Source organism: Labrus bergylta, chromosome 14 (assembly GCF_963930695.1).
Source record: "Labrus bergylta chromosome 14, fLabBer1.1, whole genome shotgun sequence".
Classification (NCBI taxonomy): Eukaryota; Metazoa; Chordata; class Actinopteri; order Labriformes; family Labridae; genus Labrus; species Labrus bergylta.
In genome coordinates this window covers 2739641-2759548 of record NC_089208.1, presented here as the reverse complement: position 1 = coordinate 2759548, position 19908 = coordinate 2739641, and the positions used below count along the sequence as shown (strand labels likewise).

Sequence of the window (19908 nt, the reverse complement as noted above, 5' to 3'; positions counted from 1 at the left end):
TTGACTATAGTGCAAGATTTTCCTATTTAATCTAAACTAGATTCAATATTTTACCTACATAATATTTACTTTCCTCTTTCAATAATATATGAACATAGTGTGTTGGGGCGGACCTCTAAGGGCACGATCACACTGGCCATGTGTACCATGCTGTACTCAAGCATGATTAGCCCCCCCGCTGTGTCACTCCCACGCTGGCCGGCACGGCCCGCGGTCACACTGGCCAGGACTAAACCGTGCTTGAGCACGATTACCTCTTGTACATAACGTCGTAATACAACACATGCACGATTTATGTTATTATGAAGCGTGCTCAGTTTACAAACAGGCCAGATGAAAGAGAGAGAGAGAGAGAGAGAGAGAGAGAGACAGAGACAGAGACAGAGAGAGAGAGAGAGAGAGAGAGAGAGAGAGACAGAGAGAGAGAGAGAGAGAGACAGAGAGAGAGAGACAGAGAGAGAGAGAGAGAGAGACAGAGAGAGAGAGAGAGAGACAGAGAGAGAGAGAGAGAGAGAGAGAGAGAGAGACAGAGAGAGAGAGAGACAGAGAGAGAGAGAGGGAGAGAGAGAGACAGAGAGAGAGAGACGTACAGTCGAGTCCGCGTCTGCACATCAGAGAACAAACAGAGAACATGACAGATACTTTGTGTCTTATATTGAGTCATGTTATTCAGATACAGACATGAAACTCTGGATTTCTCCTGAATGTTTGTGCTCGTGCATGAAGTGTATCGTGCTGAAGCACGATACGAAGCGGTCACACTGGCCAATCGTACTGGACTTTGAAGCGTGCTTGGGCACGGTACGGATGGCCAGTGTAACCGCGCCCTAAGGACTGTTGACGGTATACTTGAAAATTCACAAAACATTCATACTCTTCTGTCTTCGTCTTCTCTAATCAGGTAAAGTAAAAAAATGACACTTTGACGTTAGTGTATTGCATTTTCTTTAGTACTTTACATATAACAGGAAAATACAAGGGTTTGTTTCCGAGAGAATACAGGAAATTTAACAGTGCTCTGTACAATAACATATTATTGTGAGGGTGGCGTTTGCTTGGCACAGCTGACAGAGACGTGCACAGTTTCCCATCGGGTGCAGGGAGGGGGGGGCATAAAGATACAATTCAAGATGTTCAATAACACGTTGTAAGAAGTTTCTATTAGCAGCTTGAAGAAATACAAAATGAGCAACATGTGCACCTTCACCAAAGAAGCACTACAAAAAAATAAAATGACAAAATGTTAAAATGTAAAAATGATGAAATGGGCGACCTATTTACATACAGTGTGATTTAAATCAAGAGATCAAACGTAGAAAAAAGAAACACATGAATCAGTGTGTGAAGCTGCTATTAGATACTTGATCTTTTATAGATTCATATTGGGCAGACTGACATTAACACCAAACAGCCAGGTTCAGTAAAGACTTCCTACATTCATCCTGAGAAACGTTTCAACTGAAGCACTTTCCAGCTCGCTGACGTTTCTCTAAATATCATGGGGGAGAAAAATCATGTTGGATGCCGTGGCTTAAGGACGGGGGGCTTGGTGTGTGTCAGGAAAAAAGAACGTCTCGTCTTCTCTTTGGATGTTAACACAGATTGAAACTCCATGAAATACCAAGAATCAGGTGGTTGTTCATTTCGACCACATGGAACAAAGAGAGGGCATGCAGTAAATCAGATCCTTAAAGATCCCAATCCAGGATTAACGGACAGCTCAAATGTAGATATTTACATGTCGGACTTTTAGAAAGTATGGTTCACTGATGGAAAAACATGTCAACAGATGTCTGTTTCTGCTCCCGTATTTACAATGTCACTGTTCTTGAATCGTTTCCTTGGTCAGATCTGATTGGATTAGCTTTGTGTTAATGAATAAGTTTTCAAAGTAAATATAGAATATGCCTTTGAGTTCTGCACTTTGTACAAACAATGCTGGATTGGGTCTTTAATGGAGCTGTACAGGAGTACATTTTCAGTGACAAATAGAGCATATATATACACTCATTATCACAACATAGGAACAAAAGCAACATTAGATTTCTAAGATTAAAAACATCAGTTAACATAAAAGAAGATCCAAGCCCTTAAGATTCGGTTTCAGAATTAAAGGAATGTGACACGGGAAAACTCATTTTTTGATCTTGTGGTTGCTTCATTAGTCCAGAAAAGATCTTGTTTAACACGAGACATCAGACGCCAGAATAACAACCTTCAAAGAAGTCATCCCCTCCACACGCTGCACTTAACGGGGCGACTGTGATTAAAAAACACACTGCTAGCTTTGCTGTCATCATGCTCTCCTTTACTACCATATGTCTGGCTGCCTCGCAACTTTGGATGAAATCTCAGTTGCGATGTCTTAAGATCTTTCAAAAACCTGCATGATATTTCATTTTCCTGCTTTAGGGAAATTCCCAACTCAAGTCAAACCTCCGAACCTTCAAATAACATCCAATGGCGGTGCTCATTTTACCCTATTGGTCCAAATAGAAGACTTTTTTCCCCCTTTGAAATTCACCAGAAAAAAAGTTGGATTGTCTTATATTCAGGGTCTAGACTTTTAAAATGCCAATATGAGTTTAACAATAATGGATATCTTTACAGCGAGTGTGCTCATGACTGAGACGAGCCGTCACAGCTGCAGTACCAGGGGGAGACACCAGGGGGACACGGTGACTCAAAAGTTGTTCAGGTTAACCAACAACTGAGGCAAAGGTATGATGTCAATTTTGGTTATCAATGCAACATTTTATCAGTGTAAAACCGCCGTCTAAGATCGATTAATCTAGAGCAGTGGTTCCCAACTGGTGGGTCGGGACCCATCAGTGGGTCGCGGAGCTGTTTTCAGTGGGTCTTGAAAGGTGTGGCAGGAAGAAAAATGGGGGCAAAAAGTCTATGAAGAGGTTTTCTTTTCACACTTTTTTACCTTCGTTTTTCATAAAAAAAATATGATTGTTTAAAAAATAACAGAAATTTGGGTCTCAGTTTTTCATGAAGGAGTTGGCGGTGGGTGCTGAGGCTTGACCAGTTGAGAACCACTGAACTAAAGGACATTCTGGGCCCGCTTCCCACCATGCGGACTCCCCCTCTGCAAGTGAAGGTATCAGAGGGAAAGATGGCCGCTGTCAGGTCTCTCCTGCAACTGAATTGTGAGTGAAATTTTTCAAAATGGGTGTTGTGTTTTTTGGGCACCTTTATGAAAACACACTGCTGATAAACATTGTCTGGCAGGGGGCGCTGGTGGCCTAGAGGTTAGTTTCTGCGCCCCATGCACAGAGGCTGTAGTCTTTGAGTAAATGCAGGGTGGGGCACGTTGCTGAAATTAGTCTTGTAAAGGATTGGGGGAGAGGGGGGTCGTCTTACAATCAGGGTCATCTTATACTCGGACCAATATGGTAGTCACTTTGATTTGTTGGTAAAGCCATTCAGCGTCCTGAGATACACACTCAATGCATCCACATCCACAGCCCATCTGCCAATAGAAACACTGATCTTCTTCACCAATAAGCTTCTGTCGTCGTCATGTTCAGTACATTGTTGACTTCCAGGTGTGAGTTCACTGGAGTAGATTAAACAAAAAAGAAAAAGGACGCACACAGGTAGAAGGGGGAAAAAATGAGGGGGAAAGGGCGTACATTGGAGAGTGTGTCTTTCAACATGGGATGGCCATGATTTAAAAATAATGGCGCAAAACCAATCAATTATTTATCAATCCTGTTTCCTGGAGGGGGGGGGGGGGGGGGGGGGGTTGGCATTTCCTGCAGAGTTTAGATGAGTTCCTGTGTTCAGTGAGAATGTTTCCAACTAGTACCTCATAAGTTCATTTTTTCCCCCAGAGGCTGGTGGGGACAGCTTAACTTCAGGATGGTAAATAAATCACCCAAAAGATCAGATCTCTTACAATTCTGATGCATAGCAAACCACCCAAATGTTCAACAGCCACATGTGAGACCCATTTGTTTTTAAAAAGCTACAGTTCTGCTCGACATTACCAAAAGGGGGAACCCTTCTACTCAGCACAAGACTAAAAAAAAGAAAATGTCAAGACTCCATCCCGGGCTGCCCACTCTTTTTTCGAGCTCGGAGCCAGGGAGTCGTCGAGCGTTGGTGCGGGGACGCGAGTCCTGTCTCGATATTCAGTATTTACAGATACTAGAGGAAGAATGTCTGCGTGTCAGTATGCCTGGCATGACATGCGTGTAATGCATGATAACCTATTTTACTTTTACTATGTGTATGAATGGTTATATAATTACAATACAAACATCTACAAATTTGGGGAAAAAAAAAAAAAAAAGGTTGCTGATTGTGCCTCGAGATCCGCGTCCATGCAAAGATATTCGAGATCCTCCAAACACACATGTATACCTCATGCTCGAGTTCAGTGTTTTTACGTCTTACTTACACCGTCTCTAGCCGTGGTGAGAAAAAACAGGGTGTCTGCGCTGATATAAGAAGTGTTTTATAAGGCATTAGATTTTTATCCAGGACCAGGAAGGACTAGTTGTAGGGCACTGCTTTTTGCCTCGCTATGAAATGTAGAAAAATGCATGGAATGAACATGAGTACAAATCATGAGTGTGCTGCACCGAGAACAACAATGAAGAAAGTTTTTCGCCATTAAAAGAACACTTTTTTCTACTTTGGCAAAACAAAATGATTTTTTTTTTTTTTTTTTTTTTAAACATAGCTTCCATGAGAGTCTTTGACAGTTTTTTTTTTTTTTTGTTCATCAAAGGCCTCTTTGTTTGAAGTAGGTACAGTACAGCAGAGTCCAACTGAGCCAGCAAAGAACACAGCCAACACCAAAAACCTCTACATTCCTGTCCCTATCAGGCTTTTCTCTCAAAAAGCAGATCCTAAAAAATAAGCCGGAGCAGCTCTCACTTTTTTGGCCATGACTCACTCAACTTTTGCGGTGAAACATGTTTCATATAGCCAAGATTTTACAGATTCCTCCAGTGATATTGAGATCCTCTGGTCAAGTCTTTGGCTTGCTTCCCTTTGCATTCTCTCCTGTGTGAGCGTGTATGAGATTACAGCACTGTGCAAACTAAATGGAACACACTCTAACCGAAACAACAGTTGGCCTTTTAGTCTGTGAAAAAGTTATCTTTCACTTAGGTGAAAAAGAGAAAAATAGAAAGGAACATTTCTTTAGAAAGCTGAGAGCGTCGGTCCACGCTGCCCCCCCCTCTTATCTCAGGCTATCTCTTTTATTCTGCGCATGTAATCGTGCAGTTCCTCTGGGTCTTGAAAGCCCATATCCTGGCAAACCCACTGAATGTCCTCTTCGTCCGCTATGGGGATGGAGTTATAGGGCAGCTCCTCCGTGGGGAGGGTGGTGAAGGTGGTGAACTTGACTCGTTTGCGCTTGGAAGTCGGGGAGCTGGCCTCCTCGCCGTTCTCCTTCGTCGAGCCCCCGGAGCTGCCGTCGCCCCGCCCGTGCACCTGGCTCTGAACGCTGGTCTGGGAGCTGCCGCTGCTGTGGTGGTCCCCGTGGCAACAAGTCTGCACACCTTCCAAGGGGTTGCTGGGACTCTCCACCTGCTGCGGTGACAGCTCACACTGGGCCCTCAGTGGCTGGCCGTTTCCCAAGAACACCCAGTGGTGGGAGTGGTCCATGTTGGCCTGACCCTCGGGGGGGATTCTCTTGTGGCGGTATTTCAGCACAAACACGATGCAGTTGATGAGAAAAACTAAAATGGCCAAACAGAAAACTCCCAGGAGGGCGTACATGCCGATCTCGAGGTCGGTCATGTTCCGAGGCGAGTGCACAAAGTCGTCCTCCTCTTCCTCGTCGCTCTCGGTCGGCCTCTCTTGGTTGCTAATGGTGGGGAAATTGGTGTAATCAATGGGAACGCTGGCGGGTTGCTCGTTGGACGTCTCGTAAATTCTTCCGCTGACGTTCGGATCAATGATCGGACGCCTGGTGAAAGGAGTCAGCTCGATCTCGCCCTCCGTGGTCGCCTCTTCTTCCGAGTCCTCCTCGGGGCCGAAGCGGACCTTGACGTGAACCGCGGCAGACGCGATGACGCTTTTCCGTTTGGTCTTCTGGCAGGCCTCGCAGATGGTCATCTCCAAACGCACCATCTCACCGAATCCCTCGCCTTCTGCCACCACCACGGGCCACCGTTGCTGAGGCTCCTGGGATATCGACACCACTTTGTCATCCAGCGTGGAGGCGTTGAGGTTGTAGTCTTTGGGATCAAAGTAAGACAGAGTGGCGGCTGTGTTGTCACTGAAGAGCATCCAGATGGACAAACTGGCCTCCTGTTAAGAGAGAGAAACAGAATCAGATTGGTTATTCTATTCACACTGCAAAGGAACTTCAGTCAAATTTGCAACTCTCAGTAACCAAGGTTCACACTTGTTTGTCCTTGGACAGTTAGTAAAATAATATCTGAAGGGTGACAGCATTTCTTTGATGAACTAAAAGATTAAATACTGTAGACTCTGCTGACACTTTAAAACATGAAAAATAAGCTCCTCTTAGAGAACTCTCCTGCCAACCACTGGATCATAAAAAGAAAGATTTGAAGTGATTAACAAAAATGTCCAAAATTCTTTGCCAAAACCTTCCAGCAGAAAAGAAAAGAGAATCACTGCAACAGTTTGTGTATGGGTTCAAACTTCACAAGGACTTTGTGCACAATTGAAAAGAGGAGTTAAAGTCTGTGATAGATAGGTAGGTAGGTAGGTAGAGAGGTAGAGAGGTAGGTAGGTAGGTAGGTAGGGAGGGAGGGAGGGAGGGAGGTAGGTAGGTAGAGAGGTAGGTAGGTAGGTAGGTAGGTAGGTAGGTAGGTAGATAGGTAGGTAGGTAGGTAGGGAGGGAGTAGGTAGGTAGGTAGGGAGGGAAGGAGGTAGGTAGGTAGGTAGGTAAGTAGGTAGGGAGGGAGGGAGGTAGGTAGATAGGTAAGTAGGTAGGGAGGGAGTAGGTAGGGAGGTAGGGAGGGAGGGAGGTAGGTAGATAGGTAAGTAGGTAGGGAGGGAGTAGGTAGGTAGGGAGGTAGGGAGGGAGGGAGGTAGGGAGGGAGGTAGATAGATACTTTATTGATCGGGGAGATTTCATAGAACTAATGATGCTGGTCGATGTTGGTGAGTTAGTCAAAACAGGCAAGGACCATATGTGCTTCTAAATAAATGAAAAGTCCAAACAATGTTGTTCCCCTGAATTGAGTAATGGAATGACTCTTGTCCAATCAGATGGCTTGGTTGCAACAGTTCCTTAGATTGCAGTTTGGCCAATACATCTTTATGTAGAGATATACATGTAAAGAGGAGACCGAATAAAGAAGGAAGTGCCTCCTGCAGATATCTTTTTATGGAGATCCACGATGCACAGTTTCCCTTTAGACTTCAAGAGCGTATGACGGTGTTAGTAAGTTTGATCATTTCTCCAAGGAAACAACATGCCTCGTGAATATCAAAGCGCCGCGCGACTCGGCCTTGTTTGTGTCTTTCAAAAGAATATCTCAACGGGTCAGATCCCCATTCTTTCATGGCACTGACCGTCATTTGAAAGTCTATTCCCAACTGAGCCTTTTTGAAGTTCTGGACTTTTCTCCAAACCCCCCCAAATCTCCAGAGCTTTTTGTGTGAACATGTGCAGTACCCAGTGCCTCTGATGTGCACACCATCTGACCACTTTCAAGCACGGTGAAGGAGGACGGGGTGGCGGGAGTGACTGCGTTGTCCTGAAGGCTACAACACAGCTCAGACGGATAAGGTGCATACAGCAGCTGCTTGTGCTTTCAATGACGAGCTCCAGTCTCTGTGATTGTTTGTGTGTGATTTTCACATTTTGTATGTTTTATCACTCTCTGTGCTTCCTGATGGAGGAAAAAGCCGACATGCTGGTTTACCTGTCGACGTTCATCTGCTGGAGAATAAACTGCAACACTGGTGTCCATGTAATCAAGGCCGTTTGCCACAGTCCCCTTTGTTAACTGCATGCTTTAACATCAGCAACCAACCATGCAAAAGCTGACGGGGAAGGAAAATATTTTCTCCAACACAAGAGTCCAACAGTTTTAGGCTTCTTCTTCTTTTCTTTTTTTATTCTTGCAAAGGGCAAAATGCACAGCGAGCCTTTTCAGGACATAAAATCCCTTCAGTGCATTTCGTGGGGAAAGAGTGCTATGTTGTGATGATATTCCCTCCATGAGCCAAACTTCTATCATCGCAGCATGACAGAGAGAAGACAGCCTTTGATATGGATGATTTAAATAATACATCGACTACGGCATTTCTGTTTTTCATGAGCTGACGCTGGGAAAAAGGGAAAAAAAAGACTGATATAAGGGGAAAACAGGAAATTAGTGGGTGTTTTTAACATCTGGCACATGCCTGTCTGTGCCAATCAAAGACTTGAAAGTTATGCATGTAGAGGGGGTTTTGATAAGTCTGGTTATAAATTGGGTTTTTTTGATTGATGGAACTCAGAGGGAATTATGCACTCTGTTGATATTTTTCCATACATCGAACTAACCCCACAATCAGCGCTCAATTTGGATTATTAATGTAATCTCTGCACTTTATTAGGATTATGTTTTTCATCTCTGATACACCCACATTCTCTGATTTGTGCAACATGGCATCAGGGAGTATATGTGGATGTGAATTGAATGTAGAGCTAGAATGATCAAATATACAAATAAGGGCAGTCATGTGATTAAACCAGAGACCCTAAAGGCCCTGACTCACCAAGCAGACGGCAAAGAACTAGTGGAGACGAAGGCCGACTGTGGCGTCGCCTAACATCTTGGCCAAAAAGTTGCACTTGAACACACCGCGAAGACTACAGCCGACGGCCAACCACCACGTATGTTCTGCTCATGTGCAGAGGAAATAACTCTCCATGCCAGCAGGGGGCGGTAGTCCGTTGTTATGATACAAGAAGACCATTTTCACTCTGCTGTCGGTCACCACTCGTATTATATGTCGTCTACTAATGGAGAATAATGTCTGATAAAAAGTTGAAAATGGCGCTGGCGTTGTCAGTTCTTGGTCTTTTAGTGGAAAAAGAAAAGAAGAGGAGGAGGAGACAAATAAGGAGAAACCACACTAATGGGTGAAAGCATGGAGACTACAGAGACATGCTCAAGGGGCTTTACTGAACCTGAGAGGAGAGCTGGAGAGAAATGAAACAACAGAACAGCCAATCAGAGAGATCCCTCTCACCGTCCGCCGACGCTGATTCAAGGTGATCACACCGCAAAAACTAGGGAGACAAACGCTCACAATCTCCTTGGTAACCCAGAGCCTCATCCACCTTAATCATCCCGGGCTCATCTACAGCGTGCAGCATAAGAACCGAGCAGGTCATTAGGGAGTGAAGTCATCATGTCATATGAAACTTTGTTTGATCATGAAGCCGCTACAGTCATGTTACTCTACAGTTCTTTGATCACTGGTAGAATACAGTGTAAGAACTGCACTGCAAATTTGAGACTCTTATTAAGGTTTAAAAAATCATTCAGTCATTAACACACAGATCCCCGTTATGAAATGTCTCATTAGTGCACGCTGCATTACCATAAACTCAGGGGTCACACCTCCACATCGAGTCATTCGAGGCATGTGATGACTTAGTTTATCCGTTTTAATGGAGCGATCTGACTTCAACAAGTGAACATTTATTCCAGCCAGAAAACAAGGAAAGCCATTCTTTGTCTTAAATACTCGGTCAGCAATGGAAGGATAAACAAATGCTAAAGTTCTCAAGTCTTTGTAAACATCTGGCTTAAAATGTTAAAAGTGCAAACATAGTTTTCAAAGTGGTCCTGTCTTCACATCCATGACTTTGCATAAAAGGCATCACTGTATGCCTAATGAGTGCAATGAGCTGGATGGCCTCAGGTAGTTTTGGCTGGGTCAGGTGGCAAGGCCCGACTTGATGGGTCCCCCAGAAAAACCTTCCTGGGTTTGTGTTGCAACAGGGTTCTTGTAGCTTTCTTTGAATATCAAATATGGCACATTTAGATTGTTTTCAAATTTTAAAAAAAGTCAATTCAAGTATTTGAAAAATGTGTTGATTAGTCAGGAGTAATCACAGCCTCTACTGCGATTTTCTCACGATTCATTTCAATTGACATCACTAATGCATCTGGAAGAAAAACTCTCCTGCAGACATTTTATTCTGAGGCATCAACTTGAGACGTAATGACACCCTTCAGATTCATACCGAGCTGCTCATTGAAGCACAAAGCCAGGCTGAATCACAGCAACAGAACACGGTTTATGATGAACCTTCAAGCGCTGAAGCCCTCTCTGTAGCAGAACTCTGTCAAGTGGAAGAAGAGAGAGAACCAAGCAAAGAGTCCTCGATTGTCCGACTCCCTCCATCCATAGTTTATGTGTTTCATTCATTTCCAGACTAATAGAGGACATTTAGAAAAGTTTTCCTGTGAAACAGAATCAAATGGCTTGAAATAGCTGCAGCGCTCCTCTGAGAGCTTTGCCGGCGGAGGAATTGGCTGCCTTTTATGGCCCCGGCCTTGGAGAGCACTTAGGACAATACATTACAATAATTAAATTTCAAGGTGGCCAAGAAGCGGAAAGCAAGAAAAATTGGAATTTAACGCTCGCTTCTCTTTCGCTGATGCCTGATGGGGTTGTCGTTGCGTTTTTTTTAGCTACTTGCAGACCAATGAGAGGGCAAGACAGGAAGAACACACACACACATGCACGCCTCCTCAGGTAGAGCGCCGCTGCCAATTAATTCCTCACAAAGACTTGTAGAGACCATTACTTCTACGTGAAGACACAGCAAAGAAAAATCATTACTTTTCACTGTTTTTTTTTACCTCCATGCGTCTCATTTCTTTCTTTCTCTTTCATTTCAAGCAATAAAAACATTTGGGGAGATATACAGTATATGTGGGTTTTTTGGCAGCCTCGGTTAATATGGAGGTTGTGATAAAACGCAGCATCAAGGATACTTTTTTAGTTTGGCTGCAGCTGCCCTTTATCTGCTGTCCCTGCTAACAATGCAGTCAGGGGCTTTAAAGATTTAGCTTGAGAATTATTTTTCCAGCTCAGAAAGTGAATTGAATCAGTGCCTGCCTCGTTGATACAGACTGAAGGGATTTGTAAATAAACTAAATTTCACCAAATAAGGAAAGTGCAGACAGAGCAATGGCACTACATCTCCAGGGTACCGCAGTTTGTTACTGGTGACTGGGATTGCCGTGGGTTAATGTGTAAAGAGGTCGATGGTATATGTTTAGACCTTAGAGGCACATTTTACACATAAACACAGCAGAACTGAAGTCTGTCCTGTGTAAATGTGTCTCTGAGTCCTGACTGTCTACAATGAGGGAGAAGCTCGAGTCCCGCTGGCTGTGTTGTTGTCAGAGCCGTGTTTACATGGACGGGACGGCCGGCTCCTCCCCTTGTGTATAAAAGCTGTTTTAGTCAAGAACTAGAGAGAAGAAGAAGAACATACTCACTGATTATTTGGATGTTAGTAAGAGTTTTTAGATCACGCTCATTCTGTGTCAGTTTACATGAAATGTGAAGCTACGAGCTAACTAAAGAGCGCTAACATTAGCATGCTAACACAACAATGCAGGACACAGGTGATTGCAGCTCGAGCAAAGAACAATTTTGTCAATCTCTTGCTCTTAATGGTGCTTAATTATTTTGAGTTCTAATTGATAACTCCTTCATGTGAACGCGAGTGGAGGGGGGTTGGAGGTGTGTCTTTGGAGGAGAGCGGAGGCTTCAGTATGGAGGAGGCGTGGCCTAACAGAAGTTTGTTTTGGTTTAATGCTGGTGCCCAAGGGCGACATCTACTGGATCAAAAAGTCAAACATTCTTCCTTTAAGTAGGAGTGTGTTTCTATCCCTCTCTAATTGTTCAAAGTGAATCCAGAGAAGACACACAGACTTTAAACTGATACAAAGCAGAAATCGAGTTTTGCTTCCAGAACAATAATAAACATAACCTTCATCCCAAATCCCCGGTTAGAATTAATTTTTAAGTTCCAGCGTCTGTGTTTTACTTAGAAATGGCACTATCGCTGTTTTATTTACCCCAGGAGCACCGCCGCTAGCTCTACTGTCAGGACACACAAAGACTTCATAAATATGGAGCATTATTTTGGGTGTTTCTTTTTGTTTTGAAAACTAAAAAAGCCGTTTAAATATTTCAGGAGGCTTTGCACACGGCGGTCCGGAGTCTGACATTTCTGTAAGCGTGAGAATTTTAAGCAAATGTCCCAAAGTCGGTTTTGTGAACTGATCCAGGAGGTTACAGCACACAGAGATGCAGGAGGAGGACGTCTCTTTGATTTACATGGAGTCCTTGGATTATTTCAAATGCACTGCATGTGTGACAAAAACCCTAAAAAACAAGGACTATACTCTTGATTCTTCTCGTAGTGGTAGTAACTATCACCTATTGGTTTGTAAACACATTTTTGAAGCCTCAATTTTCGCCAAGTGGGCTTCACCATCTTTTTTTTTTATGGACACAGAATTGACCATATTTTGACGGCGGTTACTCATCCTAAGAGTGTATCCCTACAGTCGTTGTGGGGTCACCATGTTGGCTACCGGTTAATCCCAGGACGCCAGGTACTAAAGATGCCCGGCTTTATCGTCCGTTTTACTCTCAATGGATCCATTGTTAACAAAGAAATACAAGCAGCTTGATTTGTTTGAGTCCTGAAACACAATTATGACTTCAGGAAAATGAAACATAGATTTCAAAGTCAGCTCATTTTCTCATCTGGTTGCATAAAAGCAGACGTCTTCTTGCAACAACAGGAGATGCCCCCCTGCTGGCTATTAGAGGGAATGCATGTTTAAGTCATTTCTACATTTGTTTTAATTTTGGAACCAAGATGCCACATGCTAATGAGCATGAACAGTGAGCGTGTGTTTACGAGTACTGTACCTGCTTCAGAGCTGTGAGCGTCTGGATGCCGGTTGCCTTGGCGACCATGGTGTGACTGTTGCCGGGGCTGGGCTGCAGCGACAGGGTCAGGCCTGAGACGGCGTGAACTCGCATCTCGGTGATGGAAACCTTCTCATCTGTCACGGAGAACGCCGACTCTCCCAACACCGCGTCGACTGCCAGCGGAGACTCCACCTGCAGAGAGAAGACACTTTATTGTCTCTTCACATGACAAGAGGGGACATCGTCTGAGAGCGGAATAGACAACAGCTTTATTGTTTTTTCTGAAGCTCATAAAAACCCCTGACAGGCCAATTTTGGATTAAAGCGCTCGGTGCTGTTGTTGTTGTTCCACTGCGTCTCAGAACCGTGTGTCAATGCATCTGTGCCTGTCATCGTGAAAAGACGATCTAAAAAAAAAAACCCCACACTCGAGACAGTATCCATCAGCAGCCAGACAACGAGGCACGACGTGAGGCAGCCACGGCATGCTCTCAAAGTGACGGTTAGCAGAAACGCTCATGCCCATCTAAGTGTCACCACATGAAACAGCACCAGCATTTTGAAGCCGCATCTTGTCTGTTCGGGGTAATCCTGGACTTTTTGACAGGGCCTCTCTGCACCCCACCACTTGGAGCACTTTTTAAAAGATCATCGTTTCACTTTACAATCTCAAGCAGAGGTCAGGAGGGACTTGAACAAAGTGAAGAGCCATCGAGCGAAGCAGGAGCGGCGGCCTTGTCCTCAAGAGTCGGACGAGGGAAATCTTTTCCACCTTCAACTTCAATTGTTTTTTTCCAGCTCCAGCGGGCATCAAATAAAAGCATGCCATGCTAGAGCAGTGAAGGGGTCGGTGCTCTGACAAGCTTCCCCCAATCATCATCAACTGAAACCTTGAAACAGCATACCAACTGCATCCCCTCTCTGCACAAGTTCTGCTTCCCAGAAAAAATGTGATTTTCAAAAGCTCAAAAAAAAAAAAAGGTTCTTGCAAGAAATTCAGACGTGCATCAAACGTTTTGTAAATGTCCCCGTGTGAACACAAGCACAACTTGATGTAATCCCATCCCATTAATCCAGCCATCCAGCTATACCTCATAATTCACTTCTTTTGGCTACATCTGTAAATTTTGCAATTACTGTACATAGCACAGACTCTTGCACTCAATTACTGTACATAGCACAGAATTACTGTACATAGCACAGACTCTTGCACTTTCTGCTTATTTGCACTTCTGGTGAGATGCCAAACCTCATTTCGTTACTCTATACTTGTATATGTGTAATGACAATAAAGTTGAATCTCATCTCATCTCAATTATGCATCAAATTGGTCGATGATTCAGACCAGAGCAAACAAACTACAGGTGTGAAAATACCCTAAAACAGGCAGGCAAAGAAATGTTGAGCATTCTTTGATTTTGCCACCTATAGAGAACAAACCATATGACTTATTTTTGTAGGCCGACCCTGAAGTAGCATCGCCATGGGGGTCTAACAAGAATCCTCCTCTGGGATGTTTTCATTGGATTTTGGATCATTGCAGAAAATAATCTCTGTGTTAAACACACGTTTCTGAAGCGTAGGCGTTTTGTTCAGCAGGATAATCTTCACAGATGAACGCCATTTTTATGATGTTTGAAGCGTTAATGCGGCCGACAGAAGTAAAAAGCTAACGTTATGCTACAAGCTAACTACACCACGGTGGGATGATTGTGACGTCACTAGCGTTATGCTTCAGATGATCTCCGATAAACTAATCCACGTAGTTTAATAAATAGTTTACTAACATAATATTCACCTTAACCTAAAGATTGAACCTACAGGAGACATCTCCGACTAGTGAGAGAGTTCCCGCCCTCTGTGTCCGGCGTGATGACCTTTAATGTCCCCGACAACCGCTGTAGTCACATTTAGCCGCTTGTTAGCAACCGCCTTTTTAAAGACGAGTAAAAACTTCAAACTTCACAAGTGGAGGTATTACCTAACGTAGTTTATGTGCTCTAACAAAACACCAACATCTCTTCAGCTTGTGTTAACCACAGACCTTATTTCAGGAGTCTAACCACAAACACATTCAAAATCCCCGTTGACTTTTAGACGTTAGACCCCATGGCGCTCAAATGCTAACTTACTTCCTGGTTTTAGGACTCATTCCTGTGGAGCTCTATTGAAACCTTTGTCATTGCAGAATCAATTCATCATCTTCACTTTTTATTTTGAGTGTTATGCATTTGTTACAACACCACGGCTTGATTCAATTACATTGGCTTCATGATTGTTGTCAAACTTTGAGTTGCACAGCCATAAGAGTGCTATAATGCTGCTTGCTTGCTAATGTCCTCTTAGCCTACAGAGGTTAATGACGGGAAACAATTAAGTGCTGCTGTCTGCAGTGAAAAAAGCTGCTCTGAGGCTGTGTATGAATACGTCTCTGCTGCAGCACCTCGACCTCCCTGCCCTTCCTACTTAGTTTAATAAATCTCTGCACACCACACTGTGAGCGCTGCATGTCTATGTGTGTGCTGCATTATTATCGGACGCACAAAATGTACTGTTTTAGAGTTTATTGTAGAAACTTATCCTCCTGAATGCTAAAGTGCGTAAAATTTGGAAAATACTTTTTGGGCGGCATCAAAAAATGTTTCAGTTTCAGTCAGGTTCCACCCTCCATATGCATATTGTTTGTGTGTGATGGATTAATGTGCCAGAAAGGAGAATTATGGTCCACTGGGCAACCACACAAACACATGGAGATGTAGCCACAAGCACAGCCACACACACACACACACACACACACACACACACACACAAATACAAAGTGTGCATGCAAAAAAAAAAAAACCCTAAGGCATGATAGTAAATGGTTGCATAAATAAACTTATAAAGTTTTCATGAGGACAACTCACTCGCATGATGGATAACTCTCACTACAGGAGCCGCTTTCTGCCACAACAAAAACTTTCCTATTAGCTTGATTGTTCAGTTGTTGTTTTTTTCTGTCTTTGGATAGATGCAGTCTTAGTAAGAGGAGAGATAATAGAGGTAAAGATCGTTAAAACAAAAGTTTGTGTCTGTGTAGAAACATGTGAAAACAGAAATTCCACTGAGGTCAGAGAGAGAGAGAGAGAGAGAGAGATAGAGAGAAAGAGAGAGAGAGAGAGAGAGAGAGAGAATTCCACCAAACAAAAACTGTTTGCTTACGATCGATTTTCTGCTACTCTGCGTTCCTGGTATTTTCACAGGCCAATTAAAGTGACTAAAAAGAAAATCTAATGCTATTAAAATCAATATTTGCGGCTTGGTACAAATGTCAAAACATGATTCAAAGACACAGCACATTGTGCATTGATTGTCCCGAAGAAAAGAATTTGATCACAGAAACTAATCGTGTTGGTTGGGGAGGTCAGGATCCACGATGAAACCTGAATCATGATGTGTGAAGCGCTAACTCCCGAGCTGTTGTTTCCTGATTTCAGGGTTAATTAACCAGATACTGCAGCACCAGTTTGGTATTAATGTTTGAACCTCCCACTGTCTGTTTTTTGTAAAGCTGCAGTTTGAACACACAGGAACCTCAAAATCACATAAACCAGTTTTAGGCCCTAAGTCCACCTAGCATGTTTTTTTCTGAGCGCCAGCATCTTTTCAATGAGTAGAGAGAGTTTGCAGCAGAAAGCGGCCTCCTTGAGAAAACGCGCAGCACCCAGCATCTTTTTTTTTTTTTCTCCACCTTTCTTGTGCGGCTCGAGTTGAAAATCTTTCGACTTTTCAGAAAGACGCTGTTGATGTCACCGGCGCACTTTTCCAAATGTTTGATATTCCCTGTAGCCTAAAGATCAGGAAATAAACGTTCTCAAATATCAAGACGACAGTGAAAAGTAACAGAGCTGTGTCGGTCATGGAGCGGCCATTGTCAACAGATTGTTGTCATGGAGACAGGACGGACATGCAGCGCTCTTCTTTTCAGCGCACAAACGCTTCATGCAAGTGTTAGCGGGCGCACAGCTAGCTCTTTTCTGCCCGGGAAAAAGTCGACACAGTCAGCTTTGGATGATTCACTCCAAATCTACCTGAACACAGACTAATAAACAGCCATGCTCACATTCTCACACCAGACTGATACCCAGTGATATTTATAGATGTCTTATTGTAGTTCCCACCAGCAAGATGTAAAAAAGAGACGAAACAGTGAAACAGTGGAAGAAACAGACTCTGAGAGCAAATACTACAAATCCAGAGAGTGATCCATGATCCACTTCTTTATATTCTGTGCAAGTTTTAATAAGGGTGAACATCTCTCTTTGAGAATAAGCCCACTTTGCAGAGGGGATAATGTGATTTATGTAGAAGTATCAGTCTCACAGCTGCAGCCATGGTGCTGCTATTGTTATTAAAGCACAGCCAAAGAAGATGAAAATCTCCTCCTCCAGGCAGCTCATTTGGAATAAAACGCATACTGGTAGAGTTTGGACAGAAACACATGTTATTAGTAGCAGTAGTTGGGCTTCACTACCAAAACTAACACAGGAGGGAGGACTTTTTTTTTTTGACCTGCTTTGGCTTCGTCTTTCTGAGGATGTTTTGTTGTTCATTTGGTGCCTGTTTTGACGTCAGGTTGATAAATGTGATGAAAATTACAATGTGAGTCCGTATTTGTGTTTTATTTTGAAATTGACCGGACGCTCTGTTCGCTTCCTTGTCTGACTTCCTGTTCCGGTTTTCCTTTAGATTCAGCTTGAAGCGTACTCCGTTCAAAATAAACTTGCAGCGTATTTGAAACGGAGCAGAGTGTACTGGCACGCTCCAGAGACGGACAGCGGCGCTCGCTGTGGAAACATTGGACATGAGGCTGCAGGAGCTGGGAATTGAACCCCCAACCTTCAGGTTGAGAGACGACTGACTTTTCCACTGAGCCACAGCCGCCCTAAACATGTCATTGTGACTGAAATCGGAAAAAAACCAACATTGCGCTGTTGTAGATACAATGGTTAAGTACAAAGACGTAATGATGGCAGACTGTTGTCGCCTCTGAGCTGTTATCCATATGTTCCATTGATGGGATGGATTTCACATCTTTGGCACTGATAACTTTCTCCCACTTGAGACTGTTTCCCAATGCTTCCTTTCATCAAAAAAAACGATTGCCGATCCATTTTGTCACACCAAGGTTTTGTAGCATCTGAAATGTGAATGTCCTGAGGCTATTTACCTTGAGTTAGAGAGCTGTCATCCATTCCCTTGCATGGTCTGCCATGCATGTTTCATTTCTACTTTAATGTGCAAATCATCAATCTTCATTTTTTTTTGGGCGACACCAAGTTAAGCATCCCAAGTGATCTAAGAGTTTGAATTAAGTCACTTTTTTCTTTTGATGCTTCAGCTGAAAATAGTTCAATTGTAAGATTTGACTGATGACTTTACTAAAGGGAATAAAGTTTTGGTGTTTCAGGTGGGTTGAAAAAGCTTGAAAGGCATTTTTAAAATTGGTTTAAATGAGATGCAGACACTTTGGTGCAGAGTGCAGAGATGTTGGTGGTTGATTGAGCCGATCTGTGATGCAAGTTCTGCGTCTCAGAATAATTATCCAAGTCCGATGTGGCCGCACATTTATTCTATTTGCACTAAAGCAGTCTTCTGTTGCTAAAATAATACTTGTGTTCAAACTGCTGGCACTTGCGGGGAGGAGGGGGGAAATTAGGCTTCAAACAAGTTATGTGACATTAAAAATGAAAACCCTGGAGAAAGATTTTCTCTCCAACTGTTATCAATTCAAGATGTTTGTTATGAGTTCCAGGGAGTATTTGCTGATGAAGTGCTGCAATTTGGGTTTTTTGTCGTTTTCCCTCAGATTGCCTCATTTTCTCTTTTACCACAGTTACTGATTTCATAGATTCGCCCGCTATCTCGGAAGGAGAAGTCCCATCGAACATTCAGGGGCTACTACTTCTAGTATGTGTAGGCTGAGGGAGTGTTAGTTTAACTGATATTAAAGGATGAAATCATGACTCAAAATTAAAGGCAGGGTTGGTAACGCCCTCCAGATCCACTTTTTAAAGATTCTGGTGTAAATTGTCTTTAGGTCCTGACAGACATTAATAACTCATGTTCTCTGAAAAAGGAACAAAGAAAATCCATCATCTGTATCAGTTTGTAAGTCTGTAAAAACTTCCACCAATGTCTGCCACGAGGTACCAATCTGATGAACCAATCAGACGCCTCCCGGTCTCCCTGCTCGCTCTCTACCTCATGGGTGCAATAGCCCACACTCAAAGCGATGAGCTGAGGTCCACATCTAGAGCAACGGCGCTCATGCATGTAAGTGAGGGGGCGTGGCTTTAGAGGGAGCACAGAGGGGAGGGGCCAGGTGCAGACGAGCACTGAGGCTACTTTCAAAATCATGCTAGTTTTATAAAAATGACAAACCCTGCTTTTAAGCATTCGGGGTTGCATTGTGCAGCATTGTGTATAATGACACTAACATGCTGACTTTTAGCTCATTAGCAGTAAATACAGAAAGTACAGCTTCTGCAAATGGAAATATTAGTTATGCAGAAGTTCGGGACAAACACAATTTTCATCAAATGTTTGTGCTAGATGTATAATTTATCGGGCTGTCAAATGATTAATTTATACACAGGGTTCACATTCATCAGTTAATCACGATTAACGGCAGCAAAGGAAGATCCTGACTTTTTTTATTTAAAACTTAAATAAGTCACAAAGACAGGACCTCACACATGGAAGTAGTACAACTAATTTGGGCAGACGCTTTTTATCCCAAAGAGACGAACCTCAGACGACAGGAGAGGAGACGCGGAGCTATTTCAGGTTAGACGTAACAATGTGGAATAAATATAGATTCGCAGCTACACCCAGTAATGAATGATGAATGTGTCCCATGTCTATCTGCGAGGAAAGGTCAGCTTTAGTCGTGTAGCTCCTTCCAGCTCAGCTCCCAGCTGAATTTGTCATGGCTGCTGCTGCTGCAGACAGGGG

General features: G+C 43.3%; 2 protein-coding genes across 3 annotated transcripts in view; both read right to left on the bottom strand.

Moving 5' to 3' along the window:
• rad51d (RAD51 paralog D) overlaps positions 1-164 on the bottom strand; it is a 21666-nt gene extending 21502 nt beyond the window's left edge. Inside the window, exon 1 of the mRNA XM_065963141.1 lies at positions 114-164. Within this exon, the coding sequence (XP_065819213.1) occupies positions 114-164 (51 nt within the window). The remainder of the gene's footprint in view (positions 1-113) is intronic.
• A 768-nt stretch (positions 165-932) lies between these two features.
• tmem132e (transmembrane protein 132E) overlaps positions 933-19908 on the bottom strand; it is a 449773-nt gene continuing 430797 nt past the window's right edge. For both annotated transcript variants that reach the window (XM_065962848.1, XM_065962847.1), the window contains exons 8-9: positions 12910-13104; positions 933-6279 (exon numbers count right to left, since the gene is read on the bottom strand). In XM_065962848.1, coding sequence (XP_065818920.1) covers positions 5209-6279; positions 12910-13104 — 1266 coding nt within the window. In that variant the 3' untranslated portion in view covers positions 933-5208. The remainder of the gene's footprint in view (positions 6280-12909; positions 13105-19908) is intronic.